General features: G+C 44.4%; 1 protein-coding gene across 1 annotated transcript; it reads right to left on the reverse strand.

The window, feature by feature from the left end:
- Positions 1 to 1527: 1527 nt before the first annotated feature.
- JHY (junctional cadherin complex regulator) lies at positions 1528 to 17991 on the reverse strand. Its single transcript, XM_058423397.1, has 9 exons — positions 17934 to 17991; positions 16979 to 17264; positions 16293 to 16701; positions 13715 to 14198; positions 6972 to 7564; positions 5995 to 6253; positions 3344 to 3424; positions 2647 to 2769; positions 1528 to 1922 (listed from the first exon to the last, which is right to left on the reverse strand). Exons 3-9 carry the CDS (start codon positions 16667 to 16669, stop codon positions 1725 to 1727), a joined length of 2115 nt encoding a protein of 704 aa, XP_058279380.1. The 5' UTR covers positions 16670 to 16701; positions 16979 to 17264; positions 17934 to 17991; the 3' UTR covers positions 1528 to 1724.
- Between the last annotated feature and the right edge of the window lie 256 nt (positions 17992 to 18247).

Raw genomic sequence — 18247 nt, forward strand, 5'->3', positions numbered from 1 at the left:
GGGTTTAATGGGTTAAATTGAGAATATAATCTAATTAAAATATTAGATGCGAGTAAATAGCTCTTTGATATTCATCTGAAGGTTTCATTAAAACAGGCACTTGAGGTTTGGATTAAGGGGGGATTATCACTTTTAAGCAGGAACAACAAGTTGAGGTGCCCTGAGCAGAAATGCTTCAAAGTGTTACAGTTTGGTTTCAAAATAAGAGTAGGAAAGCGGAGCGTGGAACCATTTCCCAGCCTGGCAGTGCCCCAGGGAGAATGGAAGGAGCCTGAGGAAGAGGAAGGATCCGTTCCAGAAGCTGGAATTGGACGCTGCAGGTGACAAAAATGTCATGGAAAACATTCCCCCAGCCGCCTGACCCACGTTCCCATGTTGGACAATGCTTCCTCCACCAAGACTTCCCAAAATAGTCTCAATATTCCTCAATATTCCCCCAAATGTCCTGAACTCCCAGCTGTGAGTCCAAGGGCTGATCCAGCAGTGCAGGGGAGGCTCCTGCTCCTCAGGAGGGTTTAAAGCAAGGCCCAGGTCCCTTTTCCATGAGGAAGGGCAGGATGGGGATCATTTTTCCCACAAATAAATTGGGAGCCCCCCCATAAAAAAAGAGACCAAATAAACGGGATAAAGCAGTTCCACATCATCACAAAGTGCTTGGGGTTTGTCCCAATATTCCCCAAATGTCCTGGACTCCCGGCTGTGAGTCCAAGGGCTGATCCAGCAGTGCAGGGGAGGCTCCTGCCCCTCAGGAGGGTTTAAAGCAAGGCCCCAGGTCCCTTGAAAAAGAGACCAAATAAATGGGATAAAGCAATTCCACATCATCACCAGGTGGTTGGTTGTTATTTTCCTTTCATCCAGCCTGTTTTCCAGGAGATTTGAGCCCAAGTTCCCTCGCCGTGTGCTCTAATCACATTTCATATGGTGACTTAATTCATAATTTACTAAGTTAAAGAAATGGGAGCGTCCTAAGAAACCCATCTGTTTGTTGTTATTTCTACAGCCTTAATCTGTTAAAAGCTGTTTCCTCTCAAACATGCAGCTCTCAATTATCCTCAGTTACCCAATATATTTTCCAACTGCTCCTGCCTAATCCCAGATTGTCTGCATGCTCTGCCAGGATTTGTTCGGAACTTTCTTGTCCCAGGTGAAGCTTCCAAATTTTGTTCTTTTTGTGGAAAGTCTTCACTAAGAGTTAACAGAGAAACAATTACATAATTAGCATTGGGTCATTACCAACTGCTGTGCTTTGGAGCATATTTTTGTTCCCCTTTTTTAGTAGCAATGGATCCTTTTTGCTTTTATTTCTGCCCAAAAGTCTCTTCTGCACTTCAGGAAGAGGAATTTTGCTGGTGCTGAGATCATCAGGTGAAACAGAAGTTTATTTTTAAGGTTTTGTCACTATGTCTGTCTGTTTATGTGTTTAAAAAGGATCCAGCTGTGACAAGCCAGGAGCTGATTGGTCTGAAAGCTGCAATTGTCAGATCATTGATTTCCAAGAAAAAAAAAAAGAACAGAGGACTATATTTAAAGTGCTGTAAGCGCAAATGGTCACTTTATTAAACAAAATAGGTACAAGCAGAACCACTTCTAACACTTAAAAAGAATTCAACTCAAGCCAGTTTAAATTTCTGTGGGCTGGGAAATCAAGACGGGGAGGTCACAACTGACAATAAAGCAATTCAGGCGTTTTGGGAAACCTCAAATCCTGGAGATTTCCCAAATATCTATAAGATATGAAGGGCTTTGAAAGCAGCCACAAGCTCCTTCTCCTTCTCGTGCCTGCTCCACAAAGATTCCAGGGATGGGACTGGGGGCAAACTGGTTCCAGCTGGGGCCTGGGGCAGAACCCCTTTCACCTCTTGCTCTGATTGCTTCGTAAGGAAAGTCTTCGGTCTTGGAATCTTCTTGGCGTATTCCAGAGCCTAAAACCAGGAAAACTGGGGTAACTGAGCAAGACAAAACCTGGGTGATGTTTCCAAGAATATTTAGGTAGGTTAAATAAGATATCTCTGAATTCCTGATCCTGTTTCTGACAGAGTTCAACCCCAGATCCTTCAGTGCTGACTGCAACATGACCCAACCCAAGATGTGTTTCTGACATCACTGGAAGCCACCTTAGACACTGAAGAAGTGTTTTTATTTTCAAAAAGAAAGAGCAACACAAATCTACTAAATTTATTAACTTTTTTTTCCCCCCAGTCTCATAAAACTCTTGCCCTCAGGCAGGGAGTTTTGCAGGTTAACAGGACAAGCTCGGGTTCTCCCGCATGATGCACTTCACCATCAAAATTAAAAAGCAAAATGATGCCTGGAACATGGGAGGCTGTCTTGGAGAGGGAATGGAAAGAGTTTTACAGAAATCCTGGAGCTGGCAGAGCCCTGCTTCAGCCTGGGGTGGGTTTTGGTGCCTGCTGCAGGGATTTGGAAACGCCTCGACTCCAGTGGAAGTTTCATTACCTCATGGTGCTGGTGAAGTCTCCTAAAAGAATCCAACCCTCTTTCTGACATCCAAACAATAAATAAAGTTTTGTCTCTTAGTGGTTTATGCTTGAGAATAAATGCAAGGAACCAAGGAACTGTGATCTTGAACTCCCAGCCTTGTCCTGGAGCCTGCAGAAATACCCTGGAAAGGGACTCAGCTCTTACCTTCTGCCTGGACACTGAAGACACCTGGGGTTTTGCAGGCGACCTCTGAACCACGGTAATATTCCTCATGTTATATTCCTTAATTTGCCTGGAATATTCCTTTTGCAGCTTTAGCTTTTCTTTCTGAGAAAAGCAGAAAAAGCACTGGGGTTCAATGGCTCGGGGGATCCATCAATGAAACCCTTTTGCCACCAATATTCCATTTCCACCTGTGCTGCTGTTCAGCCTGGCTTTGCCATTGATCCTTCCTCAGCACACAACAGGAACCCCTGATAAATGGCACAGCTTTTTTTTTTTTTAGTTGCTTTTCCCTTTTAAGAGCTTTTCCCTGGACTGAATGGAGGATGGAGCTCGGCAGAAATGTGACAGGTCCATCTTTATTCTGAATGCCCTGAGCAATGTCTCCATTTCACCACAACTTTTATTTCAAATTTAAACATTTGGATCTTTACACTGGGAGTGACAACTCAGCCATTTTAGTGTGTCACTTCCTGAGGTGCAATTAGCCCCTGATTCATTCCTATTTCTGGATTTAAAATTTATAGGATTAAAACTACCCCCAGGACAGCTGTCTCTGTTTTTATTTGAATTTTCCCACAGGATCTCCAGCTAGCCAACGATATAAAGTCCCAGATAATCATAAATTATGATTTCTCTGCCATTCTCCCTTGCCTAAATTCACTTTTGGTTTACTCACTTTCTCTTTGATTGCTTCATAGTCAGGTCCAAGGCCTCCAAGCTTCACATTCAGATTGATGTAGAGCTTGGAACTGCTCAGCTGAAAACCAAACAGCAAACGGATTTTCCTTGATACAACTTCACAGAGAGAATAATTCAAGAAAGTCTTGCAGTGGAAACCTCAAGGTTTAATTTGCAACCTCAGTCCTACCCCTGGCATGTCTCATTTTAAATAAGTGACCAACAGGACTGAGTTAATGGCAAAAGTCAAATGACACAGAATTCCTTTTGGATCCAGGTGGGAAATTAGCAACTATCCCAATCACAAAGTGATATTTTCTCAGTCAGAAGTGACCTTTGGTGGGCTGTATTTTGAAACAGCTTAAAGCCACTCGTTTGACTGTGATTAGAATGAGACTCCAAATAAATTTTTGTAAAGGAAGCAGATAAAATTACCTGATTTTGGTGGCAAAAATCAGGCAAATGACCTTACTGAGAATGAGCTTTCCCTGTTCTCAAAGCTGCACTGGAAAATTGTCCACAGCCAGCTGAAAAATCCATGTTTTGCTGCACAGCAAGGGCTTTACAAGTGCACGGTGAAGTCAGGAATGGTGGATGATGCCATTCCAATACTTCAGGACATCACACAAAGCCTCCATAATATTTTTTATTCTCTTTCAAGGCCACTGGATTTTTTTTAGAAGGGAATTATGCTTTAAAAACACATCAGTGAAGCTCATTATGATCAGCTGTGGTAATGTCAAGCACAGAGTAACGCAGGAACTGCGTTATTTCTATATGCAAATAAAATGGGCATTTCCTCTAAACACAGGTTCGAGTTAAACTCAACTGCAGTGAAATTATTTCTATGCACTAAGTTTCCCATCTGAGGTTTCTTTGTGTCAGCTGTCCCTGTTCTGACACGCCATAACTCACTAACTTTTCGTTTGAGGTACAGTGAGGAGTTAATTTCTCTGTGTCCCATTAAATCAGGGTTTCCTCACTTCTTCCAACGAGTGCACTTGTGTTGGAGTCCAAGGCAGGGCTTGTAATCCTTCTCATGATATTGCCGTGTTTGTTTTCATGCATACGGCAAACCATGGACAGAATGGCCAAGGAGGTGTTTTTGGTTCAAACAAGAGGGGGAGATGTTGGAGTCCAGGGCATTCCTTTGGCTGTCCTGGAGGGTCAGGGACCTGGGCAGGGGGGTCTGGGACCCCGGCCCAGAGCCCAGAGCTCAGAGAGACACTGGATTTGATTTCAGTCCATGGGAGAGGCTTCTTGCACTGCAGGAAGCATTGCAGGCCACAAGAGTGTAAAAATAGTAGTTTAGTATATCACAGGGTGAAAAAACAGTGAGTTTGGGATTCTTGGCATTGAAGTGAATGGGGCAAGATGGAGAATTTGGGGCGTTGTCCCTTTCTTCTTCCTTCTCCTTCCCTCACTCCATTTCTGCAGTGACGGTGGCACAAAGTAGTTAGTGAGGATTGGGTCAGAGTAAAGATGACCTTTTTAGTAACAGTGATAGACATTGGTAAGAAATAGTAAATAAAGAATACGTAGCAATTAGTATAAAAGATAAGGACAGCCCAGAGACAGGGGGAGTCACCAGATGTCCGAGCCGTGGCAAACATCTTTTGGACACTGAGAAAATTGTAAGATAAGAACGAATAAACAAAGCATGTAACCTTGAAGACTCCGTCTTTTCCTGCATTTGGCACAGAGCTTTGCAGAGGGCCAGGACTCTAAAACCACCTGAATGCCGGGGAATTGAAACTCCTGAAAAGGAGCCCCCGACACACTTGTTTATCAGGAAAAGCTGGATTTTCCTGGGAGACACAACCAGTCTGATTCTCTGTGCATTCCTCACATGTGAAGCGTGAGAAAACCGCTGCAAACACAGCGCAGGAAACAATGGTTTGAACAGAAAGGGAAGGAAATCTGCCCTTCAGTTACCACCATAATCCTAATTCTTCTTAGAGGCACTCAGGCAGCAACACCCAAACTGCCTCCTGGATGAAATAATTATTCCAGCTTAGTTTGTCTGCCCTGAGACTTGGAGCAAACTTCTCAAACATTGGATTTGTCACGGGCAGCTTTCTGCAGTCCCCCTGCAGCTGTGCTAAGTGGTGACACCAGGAAAAGTGGGCACGCAGAGGGGACAAAGAGATCCGAGTTTTAATAAAGGACCATCAGGAGGTTTGGGGTGATGTTTATGCCATTAGCTTTACAAATCCTCCAAGTTTGGGGTTGGAATCCCTTGGAAAGCAGGAGATTTGAGCTGGACAACAAATGAGCACGAGCGGGATAATGGCTGGCTCAGATCTGAGGCTGCCTGCTGCTCCACACAAACAGCCTGACCCGAAATAATTTCATCTGTGCATCAGTGACGGGACAAACACTGCTCTGTGTGTCCCCGCAGCTAAACCAGATTGATCCAGGTGGATCCCTTCACTCTTTGGACTAAATTGATTTCAGTGTCTGTTTCTACCTTTGTTCCATGATTTTTAATGCTCTGCTGTGTGTCCTTGTGCTTTAACAACAACAAAATATTTCTCAGTCCCTGTTTATAGCTTTAAAAAAACAAAGCAACAACTTTGGATCATTAAGAAAAGACATTAGAGGGGGAATAGAGATGTTAAACCACCTAACCCACTTCTATTTTCTCACCTTCTTGTTGGCTTTGGCCCGGCTTTGCTTTTCCATTTGCAGGAGAGATCCTTCTGAGTTGCTTCGTCTCGTTTTCCTTGGATTTCCTTCAGCTCTTCCTAAATCTCCCTGTGAACCCCTCTGTACCTGGGGCCGGGCAGGAGGGAACAAACCCCACAGCCACGTGCCAGCAAATTCATCTCTAAAATCAGAAATCCCTGGCTTGTGCTGCTCCTTCTTTTCTGTAAAATGGGAGGTTCTGCAAGAAGCCGTTGGTGAACTGTGAACAAAACATGGAAAAGGCCTTAAAAAGTGAGGGGGAAAAGAACAAACATCTTAATTTACACACAGCAGGGAGCTCAGCAAACAACCTGGACATGGAATATGGGAGCAGGGAGACGGGAAGACGAGCATTTTGCAATAAATGGCTTTGCTTGCACCCAAGTGTATGGAAAATAAATGGAAAAAGACCCTACAAATGTGGAAATTTCGGCCTGATGCAAAGGTGGCTGAAGCCAATGAAAGGCTTTGGATCAGGCTTGCTGAGTACTGATAGAATTATTTGTTTATGGGAAATAAACCCCTCATTTTTTTTATCAAGACAGGTGAAATTCTACAGAATTGAGGATTTGCCTGCTCTCCCCTTTAGGGATAGGACTGATCCTGGATATCCACCCTGCAAAACCAATTTTGCTACAAACTCTTAATTTATGCCCAACGCCCTTTCCTATCTATATTTTAAATTTTCCACCCAACCTCTTAAAAGGAAACTTTCAGTTGTGGAGAATTCCATACCTGGAGGACAGAACTGTCCTTCTCCAATGTCATAATTAAAAATCAATAGCTATAATGAATCTTCAATTAGTAGTAAATTAAAATGACAGGTTTGTATCAAAATAACTTCACACTTTGGACTCTAAAGCATTTTCTTGTCCATTTGTTTATTTTCTGGGCATCACAGGGTTGTGATAATATTATTTTACCACTGAAATACTTACCACAAGCTGTTCCGATACCTGTTATCCTCATGGATGTGATTTTTGAAATCTTGAAGTGGTGCTTGAGCCTTCACCACCCTTTCTTGAAGAATTCCATTAAAATCAGATGAAATATTCCCCAGTTCTGGATGTGCCTGGCCACTGATGCTGTTATTCTTGGAAAAATGCTGCCCAGGGATGGCACTGGCTGAGTGTCGATGTGGAATTCCAGCTGGAGAGTCGTGCTGGCATTTCTTGTTCTCCTTACTGGGATCCTCTGGATCCTCTGCTGGGTAAAAATTCTGGAATATTGGGAGAAAATGATGGGCTGTTGTGGTGAGGATTGAATTTGGGAAATCATTGAAGTCACTCTGGGATTTTTCTGCTGGGTCAGGGCAGACAGAAGAACTTGGATTCAGGTATCCCCGCAGCGCTGAGCTGTGATCCTGCTCCATTGTAGTGGGAGCAGTCTGAAATCCTGGGATTTGCTGGTGCCAAGGCTTTGCTTCTGCTGCTTTTCCTGGGGGTTCTGAGCCATCATTCCTTGGGAAAGCTCCTCCACTGAGAGTCTGGCTGGATGCTGTTTGATTTCTCTGGGAGAACCTGTGCTGCTCCTGAAACAAGTTACCAACAGCTGGGTGAATTGCATGGCGGATATTCCAGATATTCATCTAGAAGTTTCATCACTCACATCAAAATCCCTCTGTGCTGCTTGGATCTAACCCTGCTCATGGCTGGATTAACCCAAAATCCAAATATGAAAGAACACTCAGAAGGGAAGAGAAGCAGAGATGTTATTGAGGCGCTGCACAATGAATAATTCTGCATCAAAACTTTGCTTAATGGCCTGAGACAAATTCTGCAGCACTGGACTTTAAAATCAGGTCCTTGCAGAGATGCAAACCAGGCGTGGTAAATGTGGATTGAGGGAGTTTTACCTGCATGAGGTGCATGTAAAAAAGTGCACGGAACTAACCCTGTGGATAAGTGATATCTCTCTGTCAACCACCTGGGAAAAAACGCTCCAAAATTCAAATCAGCCCTTGCTTTTTATGTGCCAAATTTCAGGGGGAAATGGCTTTGTAACACTATTAGATCGTCCCATGGTAGAACAGCCTGATGCCAATTATATAAAAAATGTTATTTCTAAACCCAGAGCTCCTCCCTGCAAAACATAATCCAGAATTCAAGAATTCAGGCACACCAGGACTGCTACTTAGAGCCAAACCGCCACACACAAAATCTGAAATTCATTTCAATCTATCGCTTTGCAATTACAGCATCAGGTGTTGCCCACTTGGAGGAAGGACTCGGATTTCCTTCCAGGGAATCCACAAATCCATTCTCAGCCCATTAAATCTCTGTCAGGGCTGAAATCCTCCGCCCCACCCTCCGGTCTGGCCGGGGTTCTTTTGTGAGCAGCCCTTGCAGTCAGCACGTGGCAAATGCACTCGAATCACTGATTAACGGAGGTGTGAAATCCGCACGATTCCAGGAGGTTTTGGGAAAAGCTTTAGCCCCGGGAATCCTGGCCCTTGGAGCTTCATGTCCTGGCACACTGTGGAATTATCTGTTTTGGCTTGTTCCCAGTTTGGCTGCTGCCAGAATTATTCTCTGTTTAGGAGACGATTTGGTTGATAATCTAAAGTCATAAATTAGTACGTGGTTGTGTTTGATGGTTTGGGAGGATTCTGAGCCAGAATTTCACTATTTCTGCCTGGTTGGTCCCCTAAAATTAAGGGGGAGTTAATTAATTACCATAAACCAGAAAATGCAGCCAAATAATCTCCTAAATAAGTTCTGGCTCAGAAGCCTCCCAAACCATCACACACAACCACGTGATTTATGATTTTACATTATCAACCAAATCACCTCCTACATAGGGAATAATTCTGGCAGCAGCCAAACTGGGAGCAGGCCAATGTTTCCCCATTTAAGCAATGAAATAAAGAAGTAAATAAATGCATAAATAATGAAATGCTTTATTCTGGAATTTCAGGTAGAAAGCAAATCTCTCCCAATGAACAGCAGCATAAAATCCTGGTTGTATTTTACAGCAGTGCAGCTCCCAGTCTTTAAATTCCAGAATTTAAACAGCTGCTGGACCGCTTCAAATCCTTGCAGTGCACAGAGAGTAACTGGGTTTGCCAATAATAATCCTTATTTTTTTATCAGTGATGATAACCTGGACCTTTTATTGCTCCAAAGACAGAACACTGGTTTAAAGGCCAGCAAAAATCAGATTTAGGAATGCGGAGGAAGTGAGTGCAACTTCTACTGGGAACATTTTATGGTGATTAATTAACTGCCCTTTAATTTTAGGGGACAAATCGGGCAGAAATGGTGAAGTTCTGAATTGTCCCAAACCATCAAACATGACCGTGTACTAGTTTGTCATTTTAGATTATCAACCAGATCATCTCTAAATAGACAACAATAGATTCTGCGAGCTGAGAATTTCTTGGCATTTTGCTTTAAATTTATTCAGTACACAAAGGACAAATACATTCAATTACAGTGATGATCTACTGATATATATTTAAGGATTTATTGTCTGTATTAGTTACTTTAAAAGCAACAGGATAACAGCTTTAAGCAGTCAAATTCAGTGCTTTTATGGATATATTCCAACCATGAAATTCTATTGAATTTCAGTTATTAAATTCTCTCAAAAAGGAACCTTGAGCTGCTGCCCTTTTGGGCACTATTTGTCTTCGGGCTTCATTTTCCCAGTCTGGAATGCTGGGACATTCTGGAGTGGTTCTTCATCAATTGGTGCAGGATCTGTGACCTAAAAACCAGGAATGCTCACGGTCACAGCCACCAGGTGAACGGATTTTAAAATCTTGGGGAAATAAAGAGAAGTCATCTGCGCCCTGTTAAAATTAAAATGCCGGAGTTTGGCATCATGGAATGGAGGGCGAGGAGAGAAATGGTCACAGGAGAAAAAGAAGCAAAAGCCAATTAATGGGAGGGAGGATTCCTTCTACTTTTAAGGGGAAGAAAAGAAAGGAAAATTGCAGGAAGCGTGCAGCACAGAAACTCTCAGATGCCTGGGTTCCTCCATTTCCACGAGAGCCACTGGATGCACCTAATAACAGCAAAACAACCAGAAACCATCCCTGGCCAGGCAATCACGCACATCCCGGGCCTCAACAAGACAGGCTCGCAGGAAAAGCTGGCAAAACACAATAATGGGGGGTGAAAAGCACAGGAGGAGCTGCAGAAATAAAGCGTGGAGTGCACAGAGCCTGGGCAAAACAAGCTCGCAAACAAGGATTGCTTCACAAAACCCACAGCTGCGGCTGCAAATTTATTTGGAGCAAGTTTTTTGAGGGTGGCACTGCACAAAGCCAGGTGATACCCTTGTAATTATGGCAATAATTTATTTTTTTCTTGAAATATAATTTTTTTTTAAATCTATAAAACTGCAGGAAACCCAATTTTTTAACATTTTAATCTATTTTTTTTGTTGTTCCAAACTATCCTGCTGAGTATTTTAGTTGATGAAATGTGTTGGGCAGTGTCACTGTGACAGGAATCTCTGCTCCACTGCAGGAGAACTGGGGAAGATATTTATGACCAAGAAGTCCTTATATTTATGAGAAGATATTTACAACCGAGAGAATCATCAGTGGGGAGAAAATGTGGGAAGCTGAGCCTCTCACTTTGGGGGAAAGAAATTAGGACAGCTAAAAGGTGGGCAGGGATTATTGCTGAGTTTATGGGGGATCTCATGGCCCCAAATTCAATGTCAATCCCTGGAAAAAAATTCACAAGAAAATTAAGAAATACCACGGAGGTTTTCCTGAGCTGTGGACAGACACAGCTTTGCAGTGAATAAGTTGTTTTTGGTGGAACCAACTGACTGAGAGCATTGATGGAGTGCTGGGCAGGTAAAACATACTTCTACATTATCTCTTTGAAAGAGGAACAGGACACAACCTCTGCCAGCTTTTTTTTTTTTTTTTTTTCCCTTTTTCTTTTCTTTTTTTTTTTTTTTTTTTTTGTGAACCATTCTATTAATACCAATCAAATTGAGAAAATGATCAAATGAAATTGCATTTTGAGAATCATAAGCTGTGTAATGCCTATTCTGTTAAATTGAGGCCCATAATTGCTTCTCCACTGAAAAGATACAACAAAGGCAGCAATCATGGCATGTCATTATCCCAGACTGGCAAACCAGCCTTTGCAGGGAGGACTTCAAAGCCTTGTGGTTCTCGAATTGCATTTGGCTGCTATTGTTGAAGCACAGGCAATCTTGATTAGGTGTTTACACCGAGGGAAGGCTCAGTGCACAGAGAGTCTGAGTGCCTTGCTCTAGAGCCATTAAAAAATTGTACATTATGTTCCTGGCTTTGAAGTAAGGGGCTTGGAGGTAGGAAAGCAACTCGGATTGAGCACAGCTGAGCTAGATTGGGCCACTGCTTCTCCTTCTGCCTCGCTCTCTCTCTCAAAGAAACTCATCATGGGGTTCTTTAGGAATCAGGCAACACTGCAAAGAACTTGATGCTGTATAAAATGCTATAGAAATTAGCAAATATACAGATCAGCACGGGTTTGTGGCGTGTTTTGGTAGCTCCAGCACAGAGAAAAATCTGTAATCTGTAAATCTAAATCTTGCAGAACGAGGCTGGGAATATTTTAACTTGTGTTATGTCAGCTGTGCCCTCAAAGCAACCACTCATTCATTACCACAACCCCTGGCAGCCAGCAGTGATCAGATCAATAAATTCAGCTTCAACCCCCTGCAAAGCTCAGATTAATCACTTTAGGAAAGCACAGTTGGATCGGTGACATGTGGCTCATTTGTTTCTTCACATACTTGGTGGTTTTGCACTTTGGATAGAGTTTTCCAGGTGAGGTGACCAAAGTTGGCTCCTGGACCATCACCATGCCCCCCTCAGGGCTTTTTTCACCCCTTCCAGCAAGACTGAGCGGTGGATACCTTGGTTAGGAATCAATAAATTAACTGTAAATTAACAGTAAATTAGTCAGTAACTTCTGCCTGTCCTGTAGCAGATCCAGAGGTAGAGAGGTAGCTCATTATGAATTATGGAAGGGCAGGGACACAGGAATTATGCCATGGGCAGGGACACCTTCCACTATCCCAGGTTGCTCCAAGCCTTGTCCTGGAACACTTCCAGGGATGGGAAGTCCACAGCTTCCCTGGACACCAAGCGGTTGCAGCTGTATTAACTCATCTTGGTTAGGAGCACGCTTTCCTACACACTCCCTGCCTGCTGTGTCACCTCTCTGCTGTCCCCAGGGCTGATTCACCAAGATAACCTTATCTCATATCCCTGGTTTTAACAGATTCCTTCTCTTATTCCATGTTTTTGAACGCTGTCTGCACATTGAAGTCCTGATCCCTGGCTCCAACACTTAGACAGGGAAGACTTCCAGAATTCCCTGAATAGCAAACATAATCATATCAACATAGCTCTAATTAGCATCCATCTACGCTCATTATTTTTACCATCATCCAAATTAGAACTGAAAAAAAAACAAGTGCTCTTAATAGCTCTACTAGAATAAAAAATCCCGTCCATCATTCCTGCCACCGGAATGAAGTCAGAAAATTCCCTCCAATGTTGTGACAACTCTTCATTAGCCTTGGCAGAGGTGTCACTTGAAGCACAAGGTCCCTGGAGCTTGCCAAGGTAAGAATTTTCTGTGTGGAGTGATTCAGTGACCCCCCCCTCCCCATTAAGTGTAAGTAGCAAGGAAAAGCAATAAACTCGTTTCTAATGGTTCATTAGGAACTGTAATTACATTTCCACTCGAACCTTGCCACAAGTTGGCTGAGACTGTGCAGTCAGTCAGGACTTCCAGACACAAGTGTTGATGACCAACATCAAATTTGGGCTGGGATCCTGACAGGCTTGGGACTTCAGCCCATGGAAATCTGATGGAGCTCAAGGCCAGAGCAAACCTTGGAGCTGCTCCAGGCTGGAGCCCCTCTGCTCTGGAGCTGGGCTGGGAGAGCTGGGGGTGCTCACCTGGAGAGGAGAAGTTCCAGGGAGAGCTCAGAGCCCCTGCCAGGGCCTGAAGAGGCTCCAGGAGAGCTGGAGAGGGACTGGGGACAAGGGCTGGAGGGACAGGACACAGGGAATGGCTTCAAAGTGGGATTAGATGGGATTTGGGGCAGGAATTGTTCCCTGGGAGGGTGGGGAGGGGCTGGGATGGAATTCCCAGAGCAGCTGCGGCTGCCCCTGGATCCCTGGAAGTGTCCAAAGCCAGGTTGGACATTGGGTCTTGGAGCACCCTGCGATGGTGGATGGTGTCCCTGGATGGGCTTCACGGTTCCTTCTACCCAGCTTTGCATTTGCTCCATTGAGAAGAATCAGGAAAAAGGCGTTAGCAGAGAGAATCACTATCAAACTCATGATGGCCAAGCAGAAGAAATGAGAGGCAGCATAAAAAGAGTCTCTCATCAGGGGCAGTGCAGATGCCAGGAGAGAAGACAGAATTTCCTTAGCATCAAGTTTAAAAAGTATTGTGAGAGCTGCGACAATTTCCTGGCCAGGAACAGGCAGCTGGAATGTGGCCACCAGTGGGCTGGGGGTAACTGATTTGTCAATTATTCCATAAAGGGTGAACAAGATTCTCCCTGGAAACCCAAAGCTGTCCCTTGCATGATGGATTTCAAATCTGCCTCCATGATGGATTTCAAATCTGTTTCTCTCCTCTGCAAAGCTGAGAGTTCAACACCTGACAGGCCTCATCTATAAAAATTAGGAATTTATAAATTTACCCACCTGCCCTTGAAGAACTTGCTGCTTTTTATTGTGCAGCTCAAGATAGGAATTCATCTTCCCTGACTGTAGCCCTAAAGTCCGCTTATTTTTTTTCACAAAGTCTTTTTTGGCTCTTTGGGGTGGATCCTGTTGATTTTGAGAAGGAAAAGCACGGCCAGGATTAATTTTGGAATGAAATCCATCTGCAGGTTCCTTCTTTTTGCCCTGTGGCCCAACAGGTTCGCTGCTGGCCGCAGTTGCTCCATAAAAGCTGGATAATTCTGGACCAAACTCTGGGAGTGAATCCTGGTTCTTTGCCTCCTGGTGATTATTTTCCGAGGATCCATCGGAATGGAGATGAAATGAATCCAGTGAAAAGTCCCCACTGCTTCCTCCAGAAATTTGGGATTCCTTCTCTGCCTTAAAAAATTCTGCTCCCTTTTTTGCACTCTTCCAATGAGGATTGTACCTCAGGCTGGAATATTTGTCCACAGGCAGTTTTTTCCTAGTTAAAAAACAAACACCGAATTATTTCTGCACAAATTGTACAAATTCTGCATTATTTCAATGTGCAAGCAGATGTCCTGCTGTGGCCAAATGGATTATGGCAGTGCATTCGGTACGGGATCAGGATCAGAACAATTTTATCAAAGGTTTCTTAGTAGAAAATTTAGGCAGGACTTCCTCTTCCTTTTCAATTTTCATCAGCAGTGAATGGTAAATTGGTCTAACACTCAGATCACAGTGGACTACAACCATTATCCTAAATTTGGCACAGAAATTTTTAAATCCTAGTAGAATCAGCTAAAAGGTGAAATGATAGATGGCATTGCTCTGTTGCCCCCTTAAAAATTATATAGTACAGAAGGCAGTTTGTGTTGTTCCTTCCTCAAAGGTTCTGCTGAGTGAAATAAAAGTGAAATTCCTGGTAAAATCAGTTTTTCAAGAGTCTTTTTGAGACTGCCCAAGCAAGACCAGCCTCCAGCTCCGTGTTCTTACTTTCTCTCCTCATTCCCATGAAACATCGTGATGCTTTGATTAAAAAACTCCTTCTGTTAAAGAGTAAAAATCACTTTTTATTAAAAAAACAGATGGTGATTAAATCAGAGCAGAAAAACATAAATGAAAAATGTGTGTTTGACAATTTTTTTTTAACAAGTGGCCAGATCATTGCTCTGAGTTACATTTGTGATAAAGCAAAGCCAGATGCTCTGCCTTAAAAAAAAAATCCACAATTGATCCAATTTCTGATTAAGATCTGATCCAATGGGAGGAAAACCAACTGCAGGAGTCAAATCCATCCAAACAGGCTTCCAGGAGATGTGCAGGCAGTGACAGGAGGAAGAAATGGGGGAGAAAAAAGCTTTCAACATAACTTTTTTCTTCCCTGGACCTGCAGTACAGCCCTGGTTTCTCAGTGGCTGTGCCAGGGGGACATTTACAGGCACCAAAACCTGGTTGATTCTTCAGCTCCTGTTAAAGAAATCTGCTGGATTCCCCAACCTGTGGCCTGGTTAATGATATTAACATTTCCACAAATCACTTATTCATCCTTTTCTCAACGAGCTACACGCCTCTGCCTATATTTCAAGTGGCTCCTAATAACAAAATAATATTTTTTGTCTTTGCTTTCCAGGTGAGCATGGGTGCCACGGTCTCCTGGAGCTGATTTCCACCAGGGGAAACATCCTTAATTCCCCAGCTGGAAGGGGCTGCAGGTAAACAGCACGAGGCGAGGCTGTTTTGAAGTGAGTACAGAAATATGTGAGCTAATTGCAATGATTGAAATGGCAGAGGATAATGCTAAAGAGTCCCTTTGTGCTGAAATGTGTGCACAGAACCCGATTGTGGGACTCGGCCCAGGTCACTGCGCGGGGACAAAATGAGTGTGAAGAGCTCCTTCATCCCTAATCATCCCCAGACAAAAAGGGCACCTTTTATTCCTGCCCCCAGCTCCACGGGGAGGTTGGATGGACTCGGTGCTCCTCAACAAAAGTGTGGTGAGCAGACAACAGCTGCAGCATTTCCTCTTCAAATTCCGAGGTTGGTAATGGATGTAGAGAGAGGGTTTCGTATGTATGTGCTGTGATATTTGCTCTGCTTAATGGACTGCACTGGAGTACTTACTGGGCTAAGTTCAAACAAAATAAAATCAAATTTCCATTTAATGAAGAGCCTCACATTCAGCACAGTATTCAGTCCAAAAAAAAATTACTAAAAATTAGAGCATGTTTCTAGTACAATTAACATCATTTGCACTCACAATAAAATATTCAATAACTGGCCATTTTGCTCGTTGAGGAGGTGAATAAAAGCATGCTATTAATCATTTAGCCTTCATTTGTTTGTCATTTTATTTTAAGTAGACTATTAAATTGAAACTGCACATTGTTATTACTTCGGGTTTAATGTAATCCCTTTAAACTCGAGAATTATTCCCAATTTATCCAGGGTTAAACCTTCCACGCCTATGACAGGATGCTCAATTTTATTTTATGTACCGAGCTAATGCTTTCTGAAGGATGTTTAAATGTGGCCTTGAGCAACACCAGGTTAAAAGCGTCAGAATTATTCTACCCCACTGAAGTTTTTGCCTTACCTTCCACCGCCGGAAATCTTTTGTCCTCCTTCCTTATTTGTGTCATACTCAGCTCCTCTCTCATCAGAACTCATCTCCTCCAAGCTGTCCTCTTCCAAGCTGTCATCCTCCAGGATGTCACCAGCATCCTGCCCTACCAGCTCCTGATTCTCCAGGATCCTCTGCTGCAGTCCCAGCTGGTACTGCCTCTCCTTTTCCAGGCTCTCGGAGTAGGATTCCTGGGAATCCTCCAGACTGGAGGCAGAGCTCCCTCCCCTTTCCCAGCTGGCAGGTTGGAAAACGGGGGGCACGAGGACTTTTGGAGGGACATGGATGTTATTCCTGGTGTAGGAGTGCGGGGAAGAGACCAAAGTGTATTCCATGTTTGAAGAATTCATCCCATGTTTCACGCTGATGGTTCACGCCAGCCCTGTATTTGGAGAACACAAGGACATAAAATATTGTAATAATACTTGAAAGCTGCATTTTGGGGGCCACCATTGGCTTAAGCTCAGAATTTGACCTGTTGTTCAAACAATTCTCTGTTCTCATCTGTCCCACCGATTTTCCTTTAAGCAATAATGTCAAGATCTCTACATATCAAATACAGGACTCATTGTTATGAATCTCAGCTATTGTTGGTAATAAATGATGCAAAAACAGCTTGTGACTGAAAGAAAATGAAGCTGAGACAAAGCATTTGTTACCTGTTAACCTTTGAGAGTTAAAGCGAATTTTGTTTGTCCTCTTCATGCAACTTTATCCCCCCTGGGCATGTAAAATCAGCAAGAAGGTGTGACAGGGAACACGGTGAGAACTGGAGCTCTTTCTAAATTAGGATGAGAGTTTCCAGAAGTCGTTTGCGCTGTCAGATATTCACAAGTTGAAGCGGCAGGGAGGAAAAGGAGTGTTCTGTGCTGAAATGTGCCTTAGTCACAGCACATCCTGGGGGCCAGCACGGTTAGAGAGGCACAGGCAGTGTCACTGTAGGACCTGGGGATAAATAATTTTGGATATTTTAGCTCTGCTGGTCACAGCCGAGTTCACCCTGCAGGTGGCCCTGACACCTGGACAGTCCCCTGTGTCCCCTGCTCCCATCAGAGAGCACTGCAGGGCCTGGGATGGGCAGGGAGGGAATCTCCTGGCCTGGGGCAGGATCTCACCTCCCAGGGGAAAGCCACTGTGTCCCCCCAGGGTCCCCTGTCCCCGCACCCTGTCCCTGAGCTCCTCTCATCCCGCTGTTCCCGTGTCCCTATCCCTGTCCCTGTCCCGTGTCCCTGTCCCGTGTCCCTATCCCGTGTCCCTGTCCCTATCCCGTGTCCCTGTCCCGTGTCCCTGTCCCTATCCCGTGTCCCTATCCCGTGTCCAGTGTCCCTGTCCCGTGTCCCTGTCCCTCTCACCCCGCTGTTCCCGTGTCCCTATCCCGTGTCCCGTGTCCCTGTCCCTATCCCGTGTCCCTATCCCGTGTCCAGTGTCCCTGTCCCGTGTCCCTGTCCCTCTCACCCCGCTGTTCCCGTGTCCCTATCCCGTGTCCCGTGTCCCTGTCCCTATCCCGTGTCCCTATCCCGTGCCCCTGTCCCTCTCACCCCGCTGTTCCCGTGTCCCTATCCCGTGTCCCTGTCCCTTTCCCGTGTCCCTGTCCCGTGTCCCTGTCCCCCTCACCCCGCTGTTCGGGCCCGTTCCCGGCCGGGCCCCGCTCCCGTTACCACGGCAACCCCAGAGGACGCCGGGCGCACCCACCGGGCGAGGAGGCGGGGGGGGGGCGCGGTTTCCCCCGTCCCGAGGGCTCTGTGGTAGCGCCCGGGAGCAGCCGCTTTCCGTTGATAAATGCAATTATTTCCATTGAAATGCGGATTTATTTCCACTGGAAAACGGAATACGCAGGGGCTGTTATCCCATTCGGAATTTAAACGCCATTTTTCATAATTTTTTTGTACTTGCGGTGAGAAATAATCATCGCGAATGGATTTTATTTA

This window comes from Hirundo rustica, chromosome 23 (genome assembly GCF_015227805.2).
Source record: "Hirundo rustica isolate bHirRus1 chromosome 23, bHirRus1.pri.v3, whole genome shotgun sequence".
Taxonomy (NCBI): Eukaryota; Metazoa; Chordata; class Aves; order Passeriformes; family Hirundinidae; genus Hirundo; species Hirundo rustica.

Excerpts from the sequence above, each read along its gene's own strand:
- JHY (XM_058423397.1), bottom strand. The coding sequence starts at position 16,669 with ATGAATTCTTCAAACATGGAATACACTTTGGTCTCTTCCCCGCACTCC. Across the intron at positions 14,199-16,292 it reads AAGATTTCCGGCGGTGGAAG|GAAAAAACTGCCTGTGGACA; the intron begins GTAAGGCAAAAA and ends TTTTTTAACTAG. Across the intron at positions 1,923-2,646 it reads CTTCAGTGTCCAGGCAGAAG|GCTCTGGAATACGCCAAGAA; the intron begins GTAAGAGCTGAG and ends TCCTGGTTTTAG.